This window comes from Hippocampus bargibanti, linkage group LG08 (genome assembly GCF_051943395.1).
Source record: "Hippocampus bargibanti isolate YZ-2025 linkage group LG08, ASM5194339v1, whole genome shotgun sequence".
NCBI classification, from domain to species: Eukaryota; Metazoa; Chordata; class Actinopteri; order Syngnathiformes; family Syngnathidae; genus Hippocampus; species Hippocampus bargibanti.
In genome coordinates this window covers 19,341,913-19,359,126 of record NC_142741.1, presented here as the reverse complement: position 1 = coordinate 19,359,126, position 17,214 = coordinate 19,341,913, and the positions used below count along the sequence as shown (strand labels likewise).

The 17,214-nt window shown below is 40.7% G+C and overlaps 1 protein-coding gene across 10 annotated transcripts in view; it reads right to left on the bottom strand.

Moving 5' to 3' along the window:
* stxbp5l (syntaxin binding protein 5L) overlaps positions 1-6,808 on the bottom strand; it is a 124,478-nt gene extending 117,670 nt beyond the window's left edge. For all 10 annotated transcript variants that reach the window (XM_089003500.1, XM_089003504.1, XM_089003502.1 and 7 more), the window contains exons 1-2: positions 6,419-6,808; positions 6,067-6,258 (exon numbers count right to left, since the gene is read on the bottom strand). In XM_089003500.1, coding sequence (XP_088859626.1) covers positions 6,067-6,237 — 171 coding nt within the window. In that variant the 5' untranslated portion in view covers positions 6,238-6,258; positions 6,419-6,808. The remainder of the gene's footprint in view (positions 1-6,066; positions 6,259-6,418) is intronic.
* Positions 6,809-17,214: the final 10,406 nt, after the last annotated feature.

The window sequence follows — 17,214 nt, the reverse complement described above, 5'->3', positions numbered from 1 at the left end:
CTATCGAGTGGAAGAAAGGTAGATAAGGAGACTTGGTGGTGGAATGGGGAGGTCCAGGAGTGTATACAGAGAAAGAGGTTAGCAAAGAAATGGGACACTGAGCGGATGGAAGAGGGTCGACAGCAGTACAAGGAGATGCAGCACACGGTTAAAGTAAAGGTGGCAAAGGCCAAACAAGAGGCCTATGATGACTTGTATGCTAGGCTGGAAAGCAAGGAAGGCGAGACTCATCTTTAAAGGCGAGACAGAGAGACAAAGGTGGTTAGGACCTGCAGCAGGTTAGGGTGATTAAGGATAGAGATGGCAATGTATTAACAGGTGCTAGTAGTGTGAAGGCAAGATGGAAAGAGTACTTTGAAAAATTGATGAATGAGGAAAATGAGAAGGAACAAAGAGGAGAAGATGTGACTGTTGTGGACCAAGACGTAACAAACATTAGCAAGGATGACGTGAGGAGGGCGCTGAAGAGGATGACGGGGGGAAAGGCACTCGGGCCTGATGATATATCAATCAAGGTATGGAAGTGTCTAGGAGAGATGGCAGTGGTGTTCCTGACTGGGTTATTCAACAAGATCTTACTTAGATGGTGAACAGATGCCAGAAGAATGGAGACGAAGTGTACTGGTGCTCATTTTCAAGAACAAGGGAGATGTGCAGAGTTGTAGCAACGACAGAGGATTAAAGTTGATGAGGCATACAATGAAACTATGGGAAAGAGTAGGTGAAGCTAGACTAAGAGCAGAAGTGAACATTTGTGAGCAGCAGTATGGCTTCATGCCAAAAAAAGAGTACGACAGATGCAGTGTTTGTTTTAAGAATGCTGATGGAGAAGAACAGAGAAGGTCAGAAGGAATTGCATTGTGTCTTTGTAGATCTGGAGAAAACGTATGACAGGGTGCCCGGAGAAGAGCTGTGGTATTGCATGAGGAAGTCTGGAGTGACAGAAAAGTATGTCAGAGCGGTGCAAGACATGTATCGTGACTATGAGACAGTTGTGAGGTGTGCTGTTGGTGTGATGGAGGAATTCAAGGTGGAGGTGGGACTCCACCAGGGGTCAGCTCTGAGCCCCTTCTTGTTTGCTGTGGTGATGGACAGGCTGACAGACGATGTTAGACAAGAATCTCCTTGGACCACGATGTTTGCAGATGACATTGTGATCTGTAGCGAGAGCAGGGAAGAGGTGGAGGACAAACTAGAGATGTGGAGGTATGCCCTGGAAAGGAGAGGAATGAAGATCAGTTGCAGCAAGAGCCTCAACATGGATTGCGCAATCACTATGCTAACTGTGCTGGCTTGTTCTGCAGTGAGACCGCATTGCTGTCCCTCTGCATATCACTATTAAAGTGTTCAAAAGCTTTTAGTATATGAACTAAATTTCTACAGTTTAGCTGGTGTATATAATGTACAGTCACTGTACATTATAAACACTGTACTACAGTGTTTATTTTATTTTATTTTTATCAAAACTGTGTGCCTAGGTGAGGCACACAGTTCTCCTGCCACATGACACGGGGCGCTGGTGATTAGAGATTCTTCTTGCGACTCCTCAGCTGCAGAATAATAGAATTTGTGACAGCAAGCTACAGTAAACAGTTAGCAAGTTAAGTGCAACCATCCAGTCATTTTTTCGTGTTGCTTGGCCTTATTTTCAGAATGGTGGATTACATCTCTAAATTGAAATAATTTTCTAAACTGGACTTTCAATCGAAGCAGGAGATAATAATTAAAGGAAGACCAACACCGGACTGTATAGCACACAAACGGTGAGGGATGAATGTGAATCTCCTGGATAGCTTCTCAGCTTTTTGGCCAAGAAGGATCTCATTGAAACTATTCCTGAAGCGACAAAGTTGCTCCAGCTCCTGCTCACTGTTCCAGCTCCTACAGCATCAGTCGAGCGGTCATTCTCAGCACAAAAGACTGAAAATATACAGTCGGAACAGGACTGATCAAGGACGACTTTCTTCACTGGCAGTGATCTCCATTGAGACAAAGACTTAATTTATAAGTAAAGGTAACACAATAATAACGTTTTTTTTATTCTTTTTTTCTCTGCTACAGTTTGTACACAGTATATAAAGAATGCTGACATTGACTTTGGAGAGAAAGTCAGAGAGGCCAGACTGAGATGGTTTGGACATGTCCAGAGGAGAGAGAGTGACTATATAGGGAGAAGGATGCTGAGCCTTGAACTGCCAGGCAAGAGACCGAGAGGAAGACCGAAGAGGAGGTTTATGGATGTGGTCAAAGAGGACATAAAGGTAGCTGGTGTGAGAGAAGAGGATGCAAAAAACCGGGATAGATGGAGGTAATTGATTCGCTGTGGCGACCCCTGAGGGGAAAAGCCGAAAGGAAAAGAAGAAGAGATATAAAGAATGCTGACATGACATTTTAAACAAAACACGTTAACTGTTTCCAATCAAATGGTGAATAAACTACTCTGTGGAGTTCCTATGTTTGTAAATCTGACTGTGATGACGTCAGTGCCTCACCAGCCATGAACCTCACCGCACATCACTGCATGTTACATATGTAAAATGAATCTGATTGCAATCAAATTAATCCCCAATATGTGAGTAAGTGGGGAAAAAAACACAATTAAAAAGCAATTAGATTTTCCTCTAAAACGTGTCTTGTTTAAATTCCCTAACTGACATTGAAAGGATTTTTACATTCAGTGTGAAATTGCTGGTGTGAAGAGTCATCGCAAAGCTCATTCAGACACAAATCTGTTCAGGGTTTTAGAAATGGAAATGGCATGAAGATATCCCATGGGTGGCCATTTTAACAAGCTCTTGATTCTACAATATTAAGGAGTTCACACTCAAACATGTGTCATAATGTGTGAGTGTCATGGGGCGTTTTTTTTTTAGTTTTTTTATTAAGTTATTCAAATTTGACAAGGCGCCTGTTTGTAAAATGTAGTAGATTTGTGTTCACTTTACAGAAAATTGTATGCTTATTTTTCATCACCATGTTATCATCTTGCAGAGATGGCTAGCTGGCTAGCTGGCTAGCTGGCTTGATAAATGTAGCCATAAAATGAGAATATGCATTTAGGAACTGTTTAACATCACACCATAAATCTGTTTCTAGACTTTTGAAGCAGTCTCTGACAACCGTGTTTTTTGTTTTAACTCTTCTCTCATCTCGTCGGCAGATATTTGGAGCACACGTTGTTCCCTTTTGGTCCTGTTTGCACTCGCTGTGTGCTGATATTGCAGCCACATGCTCTCATCATACTTGCTTGTGTCACCGCGTCCAAGTGTAGCGTAAGCAAAGAAAATCTTTCAGCTTTTGGTCTTGTGGGGGCAATGTGTTGCTTTTATTTTAAGAGCATATTGTTTGTGCTCTATTTCTCAGTGTTTCACCTGTGTGTAACCTGGATGCTGCACAGGTAGTGTTTATGTTTCGGGGTAATGTAAGAAAATAACCTATAATGGGAAGATATTAGTGGATCCATTTAGGAATGCTGTTGGGCAAGTGCCAAACTAAGAGTGCTATTTCCAATACGTGATTTTGAAAGTCATTTGCTGGTTGGTGTGTTTGTTAAAGTAGGATTCTAAATTTCACAGTCAACTGCCAGATTGTTGATGGATGGCCCATGTGCCCAGAATGAACAGTTCAATTTTATTTTCTCTGTTTACTTATATTTTGTATTTGAATTTGGATTCTGCAATTGTACACCCCCATCAGCATATATTATCCTGTTCAAGTAACCTTTGTTAACCCATTCACTCCCAGACATATGCAAAAATATGTCCACTCCAGTGCCAGGGTTTTTGTCTTTTTCACTCAAATTCCAGGACCCACAGATGATTGAGTTTAAGGACTACATAAACATTCAATGCAGCGTAAGAAACCTTAGGCTCTCTTGTTTTATCAGAAAAAAAGAGTTAATTCCTAGGTTATATGGGTCTGGAGTCATATGAAGAGCAAGTGGGGGTGGCTGTAAAAAAGGCAAATGTTTCCCCCTCCTGGAATGGACAAAACAAAACCCAAACAAATTCGGGAATGACGCTGCATGTCATATTTTTAATTCCTGAATAAATTTGGGAATGTCAGTGAATGAGTGAAAAGGTTTGTAACCTCACCACCAATACTATTAAATAGCATATTTATGACATTTTGCATTGTTTGTCAGAATTAAGGAAAATCAAATTGATTAAGACAAATACTGTGTGTGGTTGTTATAAATATAAGGAATTATCTGTGGTCTATGTTAAGTTTGACAGTACCGAACAGACTGAAGCAATTTTTTTTCAGGAAAAAAAAACAACAAAACATGAACCATTTGACAAACTGCGGTTTATTTTAAAAATTATTTGAGTTCACTGTCATCATACATCTCCGTTTTTTAAACTCAAATCCTGAAAAAATAACCAAGAACAAAAGTGCCACTGATATTCTCTCAGCCTCTTGTTAAACATGAGAGGAAAGATTCAACGAGCTGCTCAGCTACCTGCTACCTTATATTTCTCCCTTGATTTCATTCTGTCTGAGGGAGCATTCAATAAAAGCGTCTACCACCACTTAAGCCACCACAATTTCCACTGCAGCCTGCTTTGAAATTAAAACATTAGGAATGGAATCCAAACAAAGGAGTCAGTCTGTTAGAGCAATGTTCCACACTGAAACGGTGAGGATGCAAGTCATATCGTTACGACGTGTGCCAAAGTCATGAATGTTTATGAATGTGAAATAGAAAAATCAGAAAGTTGTTTTCTGAAGCAGTATATGATCTAACCAACGAGCAGCAAACCACATTCTCGTTTCCATGTTAAATAAAGGGAGTGATTTTATGATTTTATTTCCCCTTCTTCTTCATCATTTTTTATCTGACTTGACTTGAAATCAAGTTTCACATATAAGGGGATGGTAGAAAAAGAAACAAGACTGACATCAACCTTTGAACTCTGTCTGGAGGCAAAGGAGTGATTGCATCTTCCTCCCTCTGTATAACTCACCTCTTCACACACGCGCGCACACACACACACACACACACACACACACACACACACACACACACACACACACACACACACACACACACACACACACACACACACACACACACACACACGTGCACCCTGCTGTGTTGGAATTTGACGCACTTCAATCAATTATGTGTATTTAATATCAAGTGTGCGTTCAAGCACTCAACAAGAAGGTGTAGCTTCCGGCATGGGACTCAACAATCCTGCTGCTCGTTTTCCAGCACTTTCTCCTCCCTGTCTGCCCGTGAGCCAGCTTTGTGAGGGTGCTCTGCAGCATCTTTTTCTTGTGAATTAACCGCCGCCTCCTTGTCCTCCAATCCCTTTGTAGAAATAAAAGACAAACCCCCACCTCCACTCGCTCCACTCTGAAATACAGCACCGCAAACAACTCACATTCTCTTAGGTTCTTAATGAATTATTCACACAGCTCGCCAAAATTCCCCCCTTTCTTTTGAGCACAAGGACTAATCACTGCAGTCAGCCCCGAAATGCATCGTGCTATAAATACACCTTCCGTATAACCCCAGAAACACACTAACGCGCACATCTGCATCAGCACCAGTCCCCACCCCCCCCCCAGTAAAAAGCACGTCAACTATGAGGACATACTGCAGGGTCCGTCTTGTGTGCATTTTGTATGCATGGGAGGGACACCAGTTATGTCATCACCTCCACACCATTTATGTGTCCTGGCTGATGCAACACGAAGGCTGCTCTTCACCGACATGCTCTCTGGATGTTTGGGTCACATAAGCGGGCCGTACACATGCTGGTGGGAGCTTCCTAAAATTGCAGCTACATGTCAGCTTTGCCAGATATGCTCCCATGTGCAAGGATGACAAATGGATTTGTCAGAGGGGACATTAAAATGAAAAGAGGGCAAAATGAGGTCGCCAGTCCTCCTTTGTTGCGTTGTGGGGAACTTTCACCTAAGCACTAGATGATAAATGACACCACAGGATCCCTCAGGGTGTTCCATTGTCAACACGGCGTGTGCAAATGTAAATAGAGTGGGTGGGGAGAAAACAAGCACGGCAAGGCTGGAAAGCTTGGTGATGTAAGCACCCACCTTACACAGCTGAAAGTTTTCCGACACGAGCGTCTCTTGCACGTCGATCTCTTTGGGGGTAGGCGCTGTGGTAGGGGTCCCGGCGGCGCTGCCACACGATGGAGATCCAATAGTCCCGACACTTGGTGAGGAGGTGGTCAACCCGTCCAACACCTTCCGAAACTTCTTCATTTCAGATGTCTTGGTTTTACGCTAATGTGAGGAAAGAGTATGAAATGATTCTTTCTGCAGATGCTACATGAGAAGGTCTGCTCCTGCAGATTTGTCAGGCTCCTCCTATGTTTTTAAGAGCAATTTAAAAAAGTCACACAGGCACCTCATCCCGCCTGCTGTATACGTCTGGACCACTCACCGCCTCAGAGCCGTTGCCTCTGTTGTCGTTGCAGATGCTGCTCGCCTATAGCCCAAACTTCACACCGCTTCTTTAGATCCTAAAGTAGGATCCAAGCGGCAGGAAGGAACATCCCAATCATCAGCAACAGTCATGGAGACGCGCAGCCATGCTCCGATGTGAGTGATAAACAAGAACTCGGTGCAGGCAGGATCCACTTCTTTACAGGAAAAACACACACATACACACACGCACACACACAAAAACCTGATACTTCTAATAGTGCAGGATCAGCAGGGGTCTGCACCATCCACAGCAACACAGAGACAACGCTTGAAATAAGGTTTATATAAGGATGGATGGATGCAATTGCTTGTCGCTTTGCAGTCTCGCACGCAGGGAGATTGGAGCTGTCCACGGTGCTGAAAACACTCGACAAGCCAGGCACCGCCCCCTTCTCTCTTTCTCTCTCTCTCTCTCTCTCTCTCTCTCTCTCTCTCTCTCTCTCTCTCTCTCTCTCTCTCTCTCTCTCTCTCTCTCTCTCTCTCTCTCTCTCTCTCTCTCTCTCTCTCTCTCTCTCTCTCTCTCCAGCCTTCTTCAGTCGCTAATGGAAATTGCAATAGAAAAACCTCCGTTGGTGCTTTGTGTTAGACAGGGGAATGCATAGAAGTATTAAATATTCTTAGGTTTATTTCCAAGAATGTTTAAAACTTCCGTCTGTTTATCGACTCTCTCATTTAATCTCAAATTGACTGTAAAACTAAACATCCAACAAAGACAATGACAGGTTGTGTATATATATATATATATATATATATATATATATATATATATATATATATATATATATATATATATATATATATATATATATAGCTCGTTTTTGTCCACTAGCATCTGTGTAGTTGTGCTGTAACTCATTCATTTAAACCAGAAAATATTATTTCAGATATTTTGAGTCAAAAGCATAGCCAGTGAATAAATTTATATTAATTTATTAGTAATTTATTAGTTAGAACCCATTACAAAAGTGAATATGCTTTTTCATTTAATGACATCTACAAAGAGCAATAAAACGCTCTGCTAAACTTATGGTTTGTTATTTTATTAGGTGGTTCACTAGGGGTGTTCGATCATTTGTGTAATAGAATGCTTCGTTGTTATATTATTGATACAAGGAGCAGTCCAGGTACAATAGTCCACCCAATATGCCATACAATGAAGGAACTGCTCGTTTTTTTTTTCGTCTGAAAATGTACTGTATAAAACTACTCGTATATATTACCACTACTCGTATTTAATGTCCAGATGGATGTACTTACATCATCCCGATACAGAAATACTATCCAATTAAATTTGGCCATGGATAGCGAAGAATTACAACTTCAGTCATCATGAAAAAATGTTATTACTTTACTATACTATTTGTAGATGCCACAAGATGGTGTGACATCATTAGTTTTCATTTAGACTGATTTGACCACTCTAGACAAAGCTCCTTACCTATAAATAGGAGCTCGCTACCCTCAATTTAACATATCGGTAGTTCTTTAACACCTAGATTCCACAAGATGACACCAAAGTAATAATATTCCATTCGATATCGCTTTGGCACCAACTTGTCAATTGGATTGGATTAGCCTTTATTAGTCTATCAGTCAAAAAAAAAATACATTTTACAGCGGCAGAGTGATAAAGTAAAAGAAAAAGGAAAAAGTAGGGGAAAAAAATCAGGTCTTGCTGTAAAGGGAGCCACTCTCGCGGCGCCATGTTGAAGTCAAAACATACCAAAAATGAACTGAATAACAAATAACGTGACATAACACAAAAGACAAAGGCAGTCATTCAATCATAAGCACTTTCTGCATCACCTTTGTTGTATGAAGCAGTTCTAGATGAAAGAGGTGAGGATCAAAGCATCTTTTTCACCAGTGGATCATGGATGTCATGGTGAAATGTGCATGTCTGCTTGAAGCTAAATGTTGAAAGCAAACATGAAGCTGTACCATCCATTGAGAAAAAGAGATTGTCTCACATCTCTTGCCCCATGTAAATCCAATTCAATTCCAAGCCGCGACAGTTCCACATACGTATCGGCCCGCAGAAACATTGCTGGCAATCAGAAACAGTGCTGGCATATTCATGCTGCCAAAAAGGCGCAACCGCTCAGCACAGTCTCCTCCTTAATGAATGCCGTGGCCAAAAATGCTGAAAAACAATCCGTATCCATTCCACACGACACAAACGGGATCGTGAATTACATTGCATTGTGTAGAACTTAAGTTAATTGCATGGATAGCTTCCTGCATAGTAAGTTTTTATGGCTGTATTTGGGGTATGTTGACCTTCACTGATGTTTAAAACTATTTTTTAAAAACTGGATTTAAATGTTTTATGGTGTAGTGCCAAGGCATGGCCTTTAATCGGAATGTGGGTGGTGCACAATTATTAACACGTCACAAGATGCAAGGGTCTTTAGGCTACAAGAACATGCTAAATGTCTCCTCCGATGAAGCGATTCTCTGAAGATTATCCAGTTTCAAAAACATTTGTCGCACAATGTGTTTTTATTTTGTTCAATTTAGCATGCGATTGAGTCTGGTTCATTCGTTGTGCGAATAATGTAGTTATTATTACTGTATGTTTTTTTGTATGTGTGATGAGGGAGTTATGGAGTCGGAAATACGCAAATAATACTGACAGACATGGGCTGATGAATGTGAGTAAACCTCAATGAATTTCCCCTGTGGGTCGATTAGTCGTATAATCATCATGGTCAAGCTGGTTTGAGATCATTGTTAAATATTTTAACAGACAGTCATTAAAGGCATAAAAGAAAAGCACATGAGTGACTTTTGCACACACGCATCCATTAATGAGGCCACAAACATATTTCAGAAATGCAGAACCTCTTTTCTTTTAAGTGTAAGTGACAGGAATGTTTTTCAACCCCTTTAGGACATTTGCGTTTGCTTTCTACTTGAAAACATAATCCGGAACAACAGAGTGAGAAAAGCACACATCTTATCACCTGTTTTATATCATTTACACGGTATTTTGTTGTTGTAAGTGACACTGCCCACATAAACGTAATGATAATACTGACAAGAATGACAAGAATGATATGGACTGTGACACAGATGACAATGCAGTACATTTTGGCAGCATCCCTGTATGACGCAAGATCAACCTGAAAGGTCAAAATGAATAAGATGTATAAATATGTAAAGCACAGTGTGCAAATTGAAACATTCAACACATTTATGAGATACCGCTGGGTATAAAATGACTAAAATCTAATTTATAAGCGCAAAGGCGGAAATTATTCAAATGAAATCGGGTATCATAATTACTTCATTTTAAGAGTCAGGACGAGTGACATTACGTAAGCTTTTACATCACCAGTCTTTGCCCTCTGGCAATGTTAGTTGTTTTCCATTCTGAGCATGGCACACATGCCCTGTGTGACCTACTCTGCAATCTGATTCAGATATTATGATAAAAAGTCAACGCTGACAAGATCACATTGATGCAAAAGCAGTCTTAAGGAGAGCTCGCAACTGTTATTTTGTTGTCCTGTCTTTTGTAACCATCTAATGATACATTACAGGGAAAGTAGGGCATGAAAAATGTGTCTACTATTGTGTAAGAAAGAAAAAGACTTCAACTTCTTTCCTTAGTCTAAAGACTTTAATGTTGAACATGCAAACTAGAAGTTATTTTGTTTTGACAGGTAGATGTTAATTAACAAAGTGTGTGTCTCCAAGCAACCGAAATTTTCCCTTCTTTCTTCATGAAAAATAGTACCCAGCGCAGCAGACATGCTCAACCCATTTGACAGAAGAAACCATGCACCCAACCATCCAGGTTACACCATAAACGTGTCGCCAGCCCATCGCATGGCACAGCCGGATGAACAACCATTCGCGCTCACACTCACACTTGGAGACAATTCAGAGTGTTCCATTAAACCCACTGAGAAAACCCACGGGAAGAACATGTGATCTCCACACAGGAAGACCAGAGTCAAAATCAAACACTTCTTTTCTGTACCTGAGAGAGACGTGCTAACTCTTCAACTACCAAGCAGACCTCTGAAAGTCATCAACCATGGTTTGATTTTGAACAAAGTTCAAGCCCTGTTTTGCAGTTTTGACGCTATATTTTAAGCATTCACATTTAACGGGTATGTTAATATATGTATTCACTATCAATGAAATGAAATATTCAAATATGATTAGCGATTCAGATGACCCGCCAAACGTTAATCACAAGGGCATACTTTGCTCAAATAGAAATTGTCAACATGTTTCTTACATTTAGATGGCAGAAAACGAGAATGGGTGTATTCTTCCCTTTTAAATGTTTTTGAGGAAACCCTTTTCCTGAGTTAGGGAGTGGCTGCAGATACTAATTTGGTCCATTAAATGTTTGATGGGTGGGCAGGGCTGACCTTTGGTTTACATGTGGACCACAAGCTGGGTTTTTAAATGATTGATATCTTAGCCCGCATGCAGCATTTTCATGTTTTTAGCTTGCAAATTTACCAAGTTGGTTCATACAGTTTTGCAGTCAATGAGCTCAGAAACTTTGTTGCATTTAGGAAGGTCTGCAGATTCAATTGGATATGATTTCACAAATTCAAATCGTTCTTGTTCAAGCCCAGTCCAAACATCAATCAACCACATTTGGCCAATTCATACCATAAGGTGATTGGATACAAAGCAAAACAAAGTGGTGTCAGAGAAGTTGTTTTTAATCAATTTCCAATTAAGAATTCCCTCCTGTCAATTGTGAGCCACTAGTAATCAAGTCAAGGTTGGAGAAAGTGAGACTGTGATGTTTCAGGGCCGCATCATTTCCATATCAATGAGCTGGCAAATAAACGATTTTTTTTGGAGAGGATTCATTCCTCACCAACAGATAAAAACAAGAGATCTGAGTATTTTTCTCTCTCTAATTCTCATTATAACGCCTGGGAGCCTTGAGAGAAGGTGGTCTATGAATCAAAACCAAATGCAAATGGGATGTGACTAATAGGAAGCAATAGCTGGTTCATATTTCATCAGAGACCACTCTTTAGAGCAAAGGATACGGCACAGAAGTGAGTGCATTTCTTCTAACAAATGCTTAACAGCCAATAGGACATTTTCCAATGTCTGATTTTCTCAGCCGGGACCATGTCCTCAATTGCTATGGCTGCCCTTTGTCATTGATTCTCTTCATAACCTTTACGGTCGTGATTTATATGCGCAGACGAGGATGATGTGGTACTGATGGCTTCTTCAAGCCGTGATCCAGAATCGGTAATATTGCAGTTTGCAACCAACTGTAAAGTGGTTGGAATGAAAATCAGAACACCCAAATCTGAGACCCTTGTCCTCAGTCGGAAAAGAGTGCAGTATCTTATCCTGTGACTGCAAAGTGTCCTTGAGAGTTAGGAAAGGTGCTTATAAATCTTCTTTTCCTTGCGGCTTTTCCCATCAGGGGTCGCCACAGCAAATCAGTCCTCCATCTTCAGAGGTTTGATTCACATGTTTGTTTTGGCCAAGCTTTTACATCGGATGCCCTTCCTGACACAACCCTCTGTATTTGCAATTTATTATTATTATTTATTTATTATTATATATTGGGGTCTTGTTCACAAAGGCGGTTGGGATGGAGCGGAAAATCATCAGGAGGACTCTGTTGCTGTCTGTTGTGGAGAATTTTTAATTACCAACACGCCCTGTCATGAGGCAGGAGAACTGTGCCTCACCTATGCAAACAGTTTTGATAAAAATAAAATAAACACTGTAGTACATTGTTTATAATGTACAGTGACTGTACGTTACATACACCTGCTAAACTGCAGAAATGTAGTTCATATACGAAAAGCTTTTGAACACTTTAATAGCGATATGCAGAGGGACAGCAATGCGGTCTCACTGCAGAGCAAGCCAGCAGTGAGCATAGTGATTGCGCAATCCATGGTGAGGCTCAGCCGGCTGCTGCCTCACCACTCGTCTCCACTTAGTATTTGAACGGTAAATGTGAAAATTCAGCGATTCTGAAAAAACAAATCCAAAAATGGTGAAGTTAAATGGAAAAGAACGTTAAAGTACAAATCACAAAATAAATATAACTGTTTAATTTATTTAGTCATTTGATATTTCCATGACGACAGGTGAGGCACAGCTTCACCTGCCTCCCCAGACTGCACGTCACTGGATATTTCCATGATGACAGGTGAGGCTGCCTCCCCTGAGTGCACGTCACCGGTGACGACACACAGAGAGGAGGGAGGACCCAACAACGGGGGTTGGACAGAGTACCTGAGGGAATGTCTGCGCGTGAGTTGTGGCGTAACAACAGCTCCTGTTTGTTTGTGATAACTGCTAAGTTGTGTTATTAAAAGACCGACTCGCTATATCAGCGACTGTGCGCATCATTTGTCACACTGAGGGGCATTACAATATATACAAACTGTAGCATAGAAAAAAATAATTTAAAAAAAGGTTATTATCATGTTACCTTTACTTATAAAAGAGGTCCATGTGCCGCTCCATCTGAAGAAAGGCATCGATAACTTCTTTGTAGAGGGCTTCCTTATCTTTCTTCAGTTTTAAAAGTCCCTCTGTCTCAATGGAGATCACTGCCAGTGAAGAAAGTCGTCCTTGATCAGTCCTGTTCCGACAGTATGTTTTTAGTGTTTTCAGTGCTGAGAATGACCGCTCCACTGATGCTGTAGTAGCTGGAACAGTGAGCACGAGCTGGAGCAACTTTGTCGTCTCAGGAATAGTTTCAATGAGATCCTTCTGGGCCAAAAAGCTGAGAAGCTGTCCAGGAGATTTACATCCGTCCCTCACCTTTTGTGAGCTACACAGTTCGGTGTTGGTCTTCCTTTAATTATTATCTCCTCCTTCGATTGAAAGTCCAGTTTAGAAAATTCTTTCAATTTAGATATGTAATCCTTCATTCTTAAAATTAGGCCAAGCAACACGAAGAAATGACTGGGTGGTTGCACTTAAAGGACAACCAACGTCACTTTTTTGTTTCCTAACTGACATCAGAAAAACGTTTTATAGCATCCAAAATACCCAAAACACGCAGTATGATATTTTTAGTCAAATGCAAAACACCAATAAAAATGACTTAAAGTGTCTAAAAAGTACTTACATATGAAACCGGACCTGGCCAGTTTCAGAAGGTCCCGCCCCCATGTTCGTGGTGTCACGGCAAGACGTCTTGGCTTGCTCAAGAATCAAATCAATGGCTTCAGATTCGGAGAATATGCTTTCTTGTTACTCATCCAGTTATGAATATGATTCAAATAGTTCTGAAGAGGAAAGCATACATGTTTGCAATCGATTAAAGAATGTGTTTTGTATTGCAAAAAGCATCGAGGTGATGCAAGGTATGTCCTTTCTCGCTGAGGGGCGTTCCTTCAGTGATGTAGGGTGAGGACTCGTCACCAACTCAAAAACAAGACTTCCGGAATTTTTAGTGCGAGTCTTGAAACGTAAAATATAGCTATATGCGGTGGAATCTTTGTAAAATACACTCAGTAGAAGTCATTTGAAGCCATTTTACAAATTATGGACACAACTTGTCCGGAGACGTCCGTTGTCCTTTAACTTGCCAAATGTTTACTGTAGCTTGTTGTCACTAATTCTATTCGGCAGCCTAGGAGTCGCAAGACGAATCTCTGGAATCACCAGCGCCCCCTGTCACGAGGCAGGAGAACTGTGTGCCTCACCTATGCACACAGTTTTGGTAAAAATAAAATAAACACTGTTGTCTAGTGTTTATAATGTACAGTGACTATACATTATATACACCAGCTAAAGTGTAGAAATACTAAAAAAATCAAGTCTATCCTGGCTGTCTTCAGGCAGAAGGCAGGGGGCACCCTGAACTGGTTGATAGCCAAATGAATAGTCAAATGAAATGATTAAAATTTAAATACAACGTTGACTTTTCAGGTTGTAGAGGATTCCAATGGCCAATGTAATCAGCACATATATGAGACATTATGCTTGATCAAACATTTCAGTTTTGTTTTCGGGGGAAATCAATTGAAGTCGAAGTATTTTTGGCGTCATCCATAAGCACTTGGGTTCTCATGAACGTGTTGAATATTAGGCTGTCAAGTCAAATGTCTGAGGCCTATTCGTCTCTTAGATTGCACGGAACAAGGAAATTGGTTTCCTGATTTTGAATCGCTGGTGAGAGCTTATGTGAAAGGCTGAGTGTCCCTGTACACAATGATGACACCAAATAGTTTGGTGAGAATCAAACGGATGGAAGAATAATAAAATGACTTTGACATCTCTAAGTGCTCCATTCACATCCACTTTTGAGAAAATCGCTTCAAAAAATGAAATTCTGTTTTGATGGGAACAGAATTTTTCGTTGCTCTTCAATATGGACATTTGCAAGACATTTCATATGATTGTGGAGACTGATAATGTAAAATTGAAAGAGTTCACAAAATATACTGGTCTTAGAATACCCAATTTTTCTAACGGTTTAAACCATTTTTCTAATGGTATAAACCATTTCTCATGGTTTATATTATATACAATATCTACAGTACGTCTGTGTAGGCTCTCAGTCGTACAGGAGTGGTCCATCATTGAAAAGGTTTCTTCAGCCGTCATCTGTACTTCTTTGAAAAAAAAAAAATATATATATATATATATATATATATATATACAGTAAAGTCTCGTTATATCGATATCGGATATATCGATAGTCCCGGTTATATCGATACTATTTCTATGCACGCACGGAGAAAATTACATGCAAACAGGGTCGGATATATCGATAGTCCCGGTTATATCGATATTTTTTTGGACTCCCTTGAATATCGATATAACGAGACTTTACTGTATATATATATATATATATATATATATATATATATATATATACATGCGCGCACGCACACACGCACACATACATATACATACAGTAAAGTCTCGTTATATCGATATTCTCGGGAGTCGGAAAAAATATCGATATAACCGGACTATCGATATATCCAATCCTGTGGCATGTAAATTTTCTCCTTGCGTTCATAGAAATAGTATCGGAATAAGCAGTACAATCGATATAACGCGACTTTACTATATATATATATATATATATATATATATATATACAATATACATATATATATATATACACACATATGTATATATATATATATATATATATGTAACGGAGTTGTACACTTAGGTTATTAAATTATGAAGGAAGTGACGCAACGGCGCACAGTGTGGCACTATGTCCCGCCCATAGTTTCCAGAACAATCTCGAGGAGATTCAGGGTGAGTCGCTATTTTGTCTGTTGGTCTTGATTAACGCGCATTTTCATGAAAATATCTTATTTTGTTTCCCCTTTTTTACTGTCTAGTGTTATCTAATTAGTTCCCTTATTCATTCGAGTCCAGATTACTTTTTGTGTCATTATTTACTTCACGTTTTGTCGAGTGGAACTTAGCTTCATAGTGCTTTTCTATTGCGCAGTTAATCACAAGACGAAACCCATGCGACTTCACCCATCCCTTCTGCCATACTGTGTTGCAGGTAATAATTGTTTCATTTCGTTTTTATTGAACAATATTTAGTTTCTTGTGTCGTGTTTCATTTGCCCGTGAGTGTCCGTGGCGGGTGGCGCCATTACAAGCGCACCGCGTGTTCTGCCGAGTCTCCGCCCATGATGCGTTCAGGGACATCTTGTAAATAACAGTGAACTTGTGTTGTATTCTCTTTTTCTGTAAATAACCACTATACGATCACATGTTGTTAATTCTGTTTTGTTATCTACAATGTTTTGCATTTGAGAACAATCTCGAGGAGATTCAGGTTAATCACAAGACGAAACCCATGCGACTTCACCCATCCCTTCTGCCATACTGTGTTGCAGTGTTGCAGAAATAAAAGAAATAAAAAGACACATCCACGAGTCTCGTCTTCATTAATACGGCAGCATCGTGAGGATGAAGACAGTCACTGTTGTGACACCCGTCACATTGGTGCCGTGACCCGGATCACAAGTGACTCTCCACTTCGGACCGGGACCGCGATGCTGCACAAGGAAGACGCTGTGCAGTCCCATCACTCGGTGGACGGTGTGTCGACCCCCGTTTTGGAAATACATGTAGAGTGTTAATTGTCTGCCTGCTGTTTTGCAATTAGTGTGTTTTTTTCATGTACGTGTTTTTGTGTCTTAAGTCTAAGAATGAGCTCCTTAGAAGTAACAAGTAGCACACCGATGAATGAGTGTGTTGGTAGAGGTAGAGGCTTCCCAACCGTGTAACAGTTGTGTAGTGTAATCCAGAGTGGTGTAGGTTGTACAGAGGGGAATGGGCAGGTTCAAGCTGAGGCCACTTATGTTAGTGGGGACAGAGTTCCTTCCCAGACCCAGTGCAGTGCATCTACGACGAGCGCACAGACAACTGATACACCAGCAACAGATACCTTTCTCCAGTCTGTCACAGTTATGTAGTGCTATGCAGGGTGATGTAGTTTGTACAGAGGGGAATGGGCAGGTGCGAGCTGAGGCCACTTATGTTAGTGGGGACAGAGTTCCTTCCCAGACCCAGTACAGTGCATCTCCGACGAGCACACAGACCCTGACACACCGGCGACAGATCCCTTACTCCAGTCACCTGACGTAGTTGGTCAGATGAGTGACATAATTAGACAGCATTCTTGTACATCCTTGCCCGATAACCTTGTCTATTGTGCCTGTTGGTCTTTCTGTTGTCTTCCGTGTGTACGTTGCCTCACTTCTGCATAATTTAAGGGGGGTGTATGTAACGGAGTTG